Genomic DNA, 9,052 nt, shown 5'->3' on the forward strand with positions numbered 1-9,052 from the left:
GCTCATCTAAATAAACCCCAGAAAAGGCATTAGATTTTTTTTCCAAGGCTTTTTTTTTTTTTTTTAATAAAACATTCACCAAACCAACGAGTTGTCAAAGCAAGACTCCAACTACTTTGATTCAGTGCTCCAACCCTCCTCTCTGTAGTTGGGATTAATAATGTGTTTGATCAGTGAATTTAGAAGCTTTTGTGTTTATCTGCAGTGAAAATCTGCAGAAGCCTGGATTCACATTCACACAGTCCCCAGGGAGACAGAAAAGGCTCACAGTGTGGTCTCCCTGTGTGCGCGCGCCGCCCTAAGGCCGTGACAGGAGGAGGATGGTGTGACCACAAGCGGGGAGGCTGGGCTCAGAGAGCGAGCTTAGACAGCATGGGAGCCCAAGTCGCACTCGTCGCCATCTGCTTAGCGAAATCAAACACAGGATCTGATTGGTTGGTCGTTGTCACTCCAACTGTGCTGTCTTGCTTTGCCGGTCATCTTTGCAGCTCAGATCGTCTTAAAATGTTTTCTTTGATTCTTTTGCTAATCCTTATGAAAAGGGCAGTTAGAAAATAAAAGCTGAAAGAAAAACTGATATTTACATTTTACCATTATTGGGGATGATGTGCAGGTGTGCTCAGGAGTTTACACTCACTAATCATGGGCATGAAGCTCAGGGTTATTTTGTTGCTGTTAAAGATTTCGTGGAGTTGTTCTGTTTCCAGGGTGGAATGATTGTACAGCGTACGCCTTTAACAAGAACTGAGCACACAAGGTTTTCACAGTTTCACAGTTTTCATGTGAGACTGGTTCCCTGTATCAAAATTTCAACCATCTAGCTGTTGATTTGACATGAAGTTGAAGATTTCGCAGGTAGTTTTTCACCACCAGTACCACTGGCAAAAACAGCCCCAGAGCATGATGCGGGCAGGTGCAGATGCAGCTGCAGATTTTAGTTGACTTTGAAGGCGTCAGCAGCCTCTCAGGCTGGTGACAGTAATGCTGTTTCAGCAGTTTCCCGGTCATGGCAGGGAAGAGACCTTTCCAACTTGTGTAAATCTACAATTCAGCTTCTTACACCTTCACTGAGGTTCTTGGACTGTCCTATTGCTCGGAGCATCGGCCTATCCAGTGAGTCAAAACAAATCCTTTCTATGCTGGCAAAGAGAAACTACTAGTTGTAGTCAATCATAATCCCTAATGAGAAGATAACAGGCCATGTACATGCCAAGTTAAAGGACACTGTAGAACCTTTAGCACCTCTTATTAAAAGATTTAAATGAATGTATGTATATAATTTGACTGTGTGGCCTCAAGAAGATCTAAAAAAAATAAAATACAGCCACGTGCACCTAATTCTTGCCATTAAAACCATTAATGACATATGCTGTACAATCATTCCACCCTGACGTCAAATAAATAAAGGTCCAAAATTATCATGACAATCATGTCCACGGTGACTGGATGCAAACGTCTGAGCCCAGCTGCAGGTAGCTGCTTGGTGGAGTATTTGCATTTATTTGCTTGTGTTATAAAAGGCCTGAAATGCTAAATTTAGAGAGATTTACATCCCAGACTTGGTAGATGATTAAGGTCACATGGATGTTGTCACAGTGGTGACCATGATCACCATATATTCTACACCTGTGTGAGTCGGCTGGCATGTTTCCCCATTTATTGCTGACCACAGTTCAGCCACATACTTTAACCTATACTGAAACCTTTTTGCATGAGGAATAACAAAAAAACAACAGCAGCAAATAGGATTTTAAAGAATGATTTTATTGTTAGGATACACAAGTGTTATAAGGGAGCGAGTCACACTTTAAAGAACAGTCACACAGAAAATATTAAGGCTTTTGTTTCCTTGCAGGTTTCTTTTTTTCCTGGCGTAACCCGCAGTCCTCCTTTACACGACGTACGGCCACACTTCAAAATTCAATGCAGACTTGAGCACTGAGTACAAACTAATGTTTGCATGTTTTTGCGTGACGCTGGTAAATCGGCTCATTAGGCAGCCATTACTGTGCTATATTCTAGCACCTTTCCTTAACGCCCTCTTCTTTTCAAAACAGACCTTTCCTCCTGCTACTGTAGGAAAAGCAGGTGAGGCACCATGCAAAGTAATGTAACTTTGGATTTCAAAATGTCTGCAGTGAAAACGTACTGTTGCAGGAATAACCGTAAAGCACTAATGTTCGTCCCAATCAAAGGCTAACAGTGCCCAGGGGGACATTTTGCTTTAGCCCAAGTCATTTGGAAAGGAATGTACAGGCCTGCATGATGTAATAGTATCATAAATCTTTTAAACAGCCAGCTTAAAGTATGGCTAAATCTATTAGAGTTGAAAGGGTTAGAGTTTATCGCTAACCAACACAAGCACACAGTTAAGCAATGAGTAGCTGGCTCGGTGGTTAAAACAGCTAAGCATCCTCTCCATGCTCTCTTGACTACTTTCTGAACTAAAAATTAAACCCTTAGAAAACACACACAGTTAACCTTAATCAGTAATGTTAATATCACAATTAAGGTGCTGAAAGTAGTTTGGAAAATTGTTAAAATAGCTATGAGTAAATTATAAAGAAGTTAAATCCTTAAAAGTATTGCATTACATAAAAAAGCTGAAACTACTGATGTTAATATATAACTTACACTAATGAGTAAATAGGAAATAGCTACAAACGCGGACAGTTTAATGGGTTATAATCTATCAATTTTCATATCATTAAGTGGTATTAAGTGTTAAATAACAATAATTTTGAATGGTGGTGATGCTGACGGAGCAGCGACATGTCTGTGCTTCAGAACAATGTTGCGATTGACTCTGCATCTATTGAGGTTACTGAACAGAGGAGTTACACTTAGAATTAATATTAACCTCCTAGGACCTGGCGTACACATATGTGGACATCACATTTTGGGTTGTCTAGACCAAAATACTTAATTTCTCTCTACAAGGACCTGATATCCACTTACGAGGACGTTATACTGCCACTGTTCTATCAAAGTTTAAAACGAATGTCCTCAACTGTGGATCTCATTTTTCTCAGAAACTAAAATTAGGTTTAAAAAAAAAAGAAAAAAAGAAAAGAAATCTGCTAATTCTTTGTTTTTAAATTCATCAAGTCCCAATCAACCCAAATAGCAAAGAAAAATTAAAAATGCATGCCATGAAAGAGTTCAGGTCTTAGGAGGTTAATATTAATTAATATGAATATATTTTATAGTTTTGCCTCATTATAACACAACAGTGGATACTTTATATTAAAACAAAATCAAGAAATGATTGAAGGGTAAGACCTTCAGCTTCATATAGTGGCTTTTCACTCTAATTTTAAATGTGAGGCCCATAAAGGTGGAAGTACAAGTAAGGGAGACCTCTGTTAGCCTGAAATACATAAATCTATCAGAGCGATAGCAAAAGCTTTAGCAGTTCAGTTCAACCTTAAAGGGAATAAATACTAGGCAGCTTGGCGACATCAAAAAGGTCTGAAAGACCACAGAAATGGTGAAGTGGATGACCACAGAATTATTTCGATGGTAAAGAAAAAACAGTTTCACATCTAGTCACACTCTTGAGGAAGTAAGAGTGTCAGTTTCAACAATCTTTATGTTTAAATTCATATGGTTTGTTCAATTAATTAAAAGACGGTATATAAATTTTATAAAACGTTTATAAATTAAAACTGAAATTCTCATTTAAATCACATCTCAACTGTTTGAAATCCACTGTAGTGACATACAAGGACATGGAAATTATGTTGTCTAATGAATTATAGATCTAATTGTATTTTTCTTTATATATTTCTTTACTTTTTTCATAAATCTGCATTACTGCGTTATTTGGGCATATTTTTAAATCATTATCATCAGCTTAAAATGCCTGACCAATACTTTTAATTTTTCAAATGTTTTTTAAACAATCAATCTTGTTAGCATGCTAACATGCTATGCTAACCAACCAAGTTTTGCTTTGACTTAACTTTGCTTTTATTTTTATTTTTTAATTGCTCACTACAGAAAAACAAAGGTATACGCATGTACATTAGGTTGTAGTTTTTAAAAGCACACTTTGAATGCAAAAGGCTTCACATTAAACGGTTAGCAACATGCTAATAAATTCAAATTTCCTGAAAACACACGAGACGTTAAATAACACTTACAGTACTCTTCTTCACAGTTTGCTTGTTTTTCCTAGAGTATTTCTAAATGTCTGAAAACTTCTCCTTAAATGAAAAGTTCAACTAACCTGTTCTTTATTTAATTTTAATTTTGGTGTTGTACTATTTCACGCCTTGGATTTACCATGGTGCTAAAGTCCAGATAAGAAGCCTCCCAGTAAAAGGACTGGAAGCAGATGCACTGATGTAGCAGACAAGAGGCTTCGACCTGCCGCTCCTCTGAGGAGTTTGGCATCTATGGAGGCTGAGACAACGCGACTGAAGATGTGATGAATGTGTCTGAAATTGTTCTGGAGAGGGGTCACCTGCTCTGCGTCCTCCTCTGTGGAGAAGATCTGCGAGGTAAACTGAGCCAGCTGAGGAGACAACCAAACCCAAAAATAATATTTTAAAGCAACAAGTAAGTCTTTTAAAAAAATAAATAAAACCTGATCTGAACCTAGGCGACTTACTTGGGACCATGAAATGTAGATGGGGACCTCATACAAAGTCCACACAACCGCTTCAGAACATGGAGGGGTGGTAAGGCTGCCGTAATATCGGTAATACTGACTCATGTTGTGCTTCGGCAGGAGGCTCATTAGAGGAAATGGCTTTACTTTAGTTGCTTGCCCTGGGGGAAGGATGCACAGACATAATGAGAACATTGCTACGACTAACACAAGAAGGCAGGAGTGGATTTTTCTTAAGGCTCCACTCACCTTTGTAAGCAACAGAGGAGAGTTTCTGTGAGATGTGTCCAAAGTGCACATTATCTGCATACACAACCTGAGAAATATGATAATGTCTTAATAGTTTTGCTTTAAAAATCCTTAAAAATGTAGTTCAGGACTAGGCTGAGAAATAAACTGACATCAATGAAGAATCCAAGAACGGCAAGTCCCGTTGGATCGTCGAGGGCTGCAGACAGATTTGGATGGATGGACTTCATGTTGACTATGTGCATCTGGAAGTAAAGAAAGTCCACAGAGACATTAAGGGAAGGCTGCACTGCATCTGTGTGCTTACACAGGTGGCTTGTGACTGTGTAACTCCGTCTACTGACCATACTGTACCTCCATTGGGTATCTGCGTCTGTCCACAGTGTGCTCTGAGCCGTTGGACGCCGGACCTCCCCAGTGGAAGTGCAGCTGGATGGTGTGGTACACATCTGGAAGACCGCCACCACTCACCGCCATGCCGCTGCCGACCTGCAGTATGACTGAGAGCAACAGCGCACGCGTCACCCCCAGCGCCCACGCGACAAAAACGCGCTACAATATGCGGGGTATTCACCTGAGTGCCCGTCGTTTTTGATCGTCCAGTGGCCTGTTTGCGTCTCCTCGAAGCCCTCTAGATACAGAGCGCCCAGAGAGGCGTTTCTGACCATGTGTTCGTCCAAGTTGATGGGAGAGTGATGGTGATTAAGTAAAGAGTAACAGGAAGGGACCATGTCTCCCCATGAGTAAGGATCTGAGGATGTGAAAGAAGACTCATGAGCTCCAGACAGACAACTAAAAAGTGTAAGAAGAACCTTGCTTGCTTAACCTTAAAATCAGCTCACAGCAATCAGTTTTGGACAACCCATGCTTTCCGAATATCTGATATTTTGGCTTTTATTTTGAAAGGATACTTTAGACCCAGGGTCCCCAATCCCAGTCCACGAGGGCCGGTGTCCCTGTAGGTTTTAGATCTCACCCTGGGTCAAAACACCTGAATCACATGATTAGTTCATTACCAGGCCTCTGGAGAACTGCAAGACATGTTGAGGAGGTCGTTTAACCATTTAAATCAGCTGTGATGGATCAAGGACACCTAAAACCTGCAGGGACACCGGCCCTCGTGGACTGGGATTGGAGATCCCTGCTTTAGACTTTCAACAGTGACTTCAGCTTCAGATCATCTAATATATAAGTCTTTTTGCCTTCAGCATTGCCTTAACTCTTCATGGCAGAGATTGAACAAAGTGCTGGAAAAATTCCCCAGAGTTTGGTCCACACTGACATGCGAGCATCACATCCATGATGTCAGTCAGCTGTTCCAGCACATCCCAAAGGTGCTCTGTTGGGTTGATGTGGTCAGCAACCATCCGGCTGATAGGCTGTTGAGTTTTAATGATGCTCAGTTGGTACTAAGGGCCCCAAAGTGTGCCAAGAAACCCACACCATTACACCACCACCAAGTTGATACAAGGCAGAATAGATCCATCCTTTCATGTTCATTTCTGATCCTCGCAGGCAAATGTTGCAGTAGAAATCGAGACTCATCAGACCAAGCGTCAACATTTCAACTCTCTATTTTCCAGCTTTGGTGGGCTCATGTGAATTGTAGCCTCGGCTTCCTGTTCTTAGCTGACAGGAGTGATACCTAATGTGGTCTCTTCTGCTACTGTAGCACATCTGCTTCAAGATTCACACACTTCTGCACACCTTGGTTGTAGCAACTGGTTATTTACTGTTGCCTTTCATTCAGCTTGAAGCAGTCTGCCGCTTTATTCTCTTCTCTGCTGCCCACTTGACATTTTGTCCTTTATTTATTTATTTTTAGACCCCGTACAGTAAACTCTAGACATGGTTGTGTGGAAAATCCCAGCAAATCAGCAGTTTCTGAAATACTCAGTCAGCTCATCTGGCATCATCAATCAAAGTCACTTAAATACCCGTTTTGAACTTCAATATGCCCCCTTGACCATGTCTACATGCCTAAAGGCATTCAGTTGCTGCCACGTGACTGACTGTTGTCACATTCAGATGGTCAGAATTTGGTGTGAACCATATGAAAGCATGAACTCATCCTGTGTGGTATCAATGGTTCAGGCTGCTGGTGGTGCAATGGCAACTGAGCATTAAAGCACTGCCACCAGAGTATTGTTGCCGGTCACGTCCATCCCTTTATGACCACAGTGTGGCCATAATCTGATTCCAGTAGGATAACATGCCATGTCACAAAGCTCAAATCATCTCAATTTCTTGAACATGACAATGAGTTCACTGTACTCAAATGCCCTCCACAGTCATCAGAGCTCAGTCCAATAGAGCACATCTGTGATTTAGTGGAACAGGAGATTTGGATCATGGGCGTTCAGCTGACAAATCACTGAGTAGTATTTCCAGCACCTTGTTGAATCAAGAATCTGGCAGATCTGAAGGCAAAAGGGGTACGAGCAAGGTGTAACCAAAGAAGTGGGCATTTGGTCTGTATTGTGCACTGTAACTGTGTCATTGATGGAATTTGATAAAATCCTTTCTAAAGATTTCATACTATCATCGTGAATCCTTTTCACCGTTCTAATCATAAAGTGAAAATGTGACATCGTGACAGCGCTCGTTTTAAAATTAAAAACCAAATAAGTTACTCACCACAATGTGGCTCATCATAACAGTAGTCATCTGCGAAATGAAAACGGCACAGTGACGACAAACATCACCTTTCTTTCCCTTCCATCCAATTACACGAAATTGCGCGTAAGAGACGTTCGCAATATCTTTTCACCCCGCGAGACCAGAGTCGTGCCCTCACCTGAGTCAGCGTATGAGCCGACGATCACAAGGAGAGCTGCGGTCCAAATCATCCCAGGATCCTGGTGGAGCGCACAGTGAGGTAGACTGAAACAATCGAGGGCGAACGTCCGGCTTAAATATAGGAAGGAAGGTGAAAGCTGAGATTTACTTTCTCCTGGGCTGATCAGTCAACCGTGTCATTACCAGTCTAGTGGTCTTTTCTGATAAACAGGCTCATTGATACAGGGAGAGCTTCACCCCCCCTACACCCACACACACCCCCACCTCCCCAGCTGCTGCTGCTGTAAGCATAGATGCCCAGTGACTAGTAACAAGACCCATTCATCTCATGGGAAAGTCAGAGGATGTGTTAGGAGGCTGGATTAGAAGTGAACAGAATATATATGACTCGGTATAAAGAGGCTGTAAAAATGACACCGTGTTTAAACTTCAGAGGTTCTCTTTATATTTGCTCATCACTGCCCCACGCTTTACAGTGGGAGGGACCACCCTCTAATCAGTGCCAAGCTCTGGGAATCCAGTTAAAAACCCTCAAATTAACACCTAATTTTACACTTAAACGCATGTTTTTAAGTGATGTTACACTTCCTCTCCTAACAGCTCAGTGTTAAGTGTTACGTGTTTCCCATCCAGGAATAGATTGTGCGACTCCGTCATTACATTGCATGAACAAAGCCTCTTTTCTCCGACGGTGCTTCTCGGCTGGGTATCACTCTCTCCTCTCCGCCTGCCCCCTTGTGAGTCACCGCGAGGTGCACTATATCCGCTTTCTTTAAATTATGAGAATCTTTTCATTGCCGTGTATTGGACACTGGTGCGAGGAGGCGGGGGGATTTCCCTGCATCCCACCTTAATCTAAATTGACATTTGGTGACCGCAGACGAAGGAATTTCCTCCTCAAAGCCTCGCAGACCAGCTAAATGTCACGATGTAGCGAGGTTCAACGTAAAGTTCAGCATGTGTTCAGAGCCACTGACGCACAAGCTCGTCCTTCATGGTGCAATTTATTTGGCATTTGATTAGATGTACATCTACCTCAGAAAAAACACAAGCTCCCCTGCAAATTAAGCATTTCTTTTTTAAATGGTAAAGGCTATGAAATAAACATCAATGAAATGTAGCATCTGCTGTATTGTACATAAAACATTTCAAACCCCGCTCCCCCTCCAAATCCAAAAAACAAGCTCTCACGCCACCATCAACACCACCTTCTAGCACAGAAACTACAGTGTAAATGCAGCCGGATGGGTTGTGGTGGGCACGTTTTGGATGCATACGGGGATATTAAACTATATGCAGGAGTCTTTTGAGCCTACTGTACAGGACACATGGTTGAGCATAAAACATTTTTGTCCAAATCAAAAAGAACAAAAACTAAAACTAAAAATC

General features: G+C 41.6%; 1 protein-coding gene across 1 annotated transcript; it reads right to left on the reverse strand.

The window, feature by feature from the left end:
- Positions 1-1,858: 1,858 nt before the first annotated feature.
- On the reverse strand, positions 1,859-5,592 carry car15 (carbonic anhydrase 15). Its single transcript, XM_085411279.1, has 6 exons — positions 5,439-5,592; positions 5,219-5,364; positions 5,017-5,109; positions 4,865-4,931; positions 4,616-4,776; positions 1,859-4,519 (listed from the first exon to the last, which is right to left on the reverse strand). Exons 1-6 carry the CDS (start codon positions 5,530-5,532, stop codon positions 4,295-4,297), a joined length of 786 nt encoding a protein of 261 aa, XP_085267405.1. The 5' UTR covers positions 5,533-5,592; the 3' UTR covers positions 1,859-4,294.
- Positions 5,593-9,052: the final 3,460 nt, after the last annotated feature.

This window comes from Rhamphochromis longiceps, linkage group LG7 (assembly GCF_057381845.1).
Source record: "Rhamphochromis longiceps isolate RC_006_pf linkage group LG7, R_longiceps_female_GT1.1, whole genome shotgun sequence".
NCBI classification, from domain to species: Eukaryota; Metazoa; Chordata; class Actinopteri; order Cichliformes; family Cichlidae; genus Rhamphochromis; species Rhamphochromis longiceps.

Coding starts and splice junctions, on each gene's coding strand:
- car15 (XM_085411279.1), bottom strand. CDS start 5,532: ATGGTCAGAAACGCCTCTCTGGGCGCTCTGTATCTAGAGGGCTTCGAG. Junction 5,365..5,438: donor CAAAAACGACGGGCACTCAG/GTGAATACCCCG, acceptor TGTTGCTCTCAG/TCATACTGCAGGTCGGCAGC. Junction 4,520..4,615: donor TCTACATTTCATGGTCCCAA/GTAAGTCGCCTA, acceptor TTGTCTCCTCAG/CTGGCTCAGTTTACCTCGCA.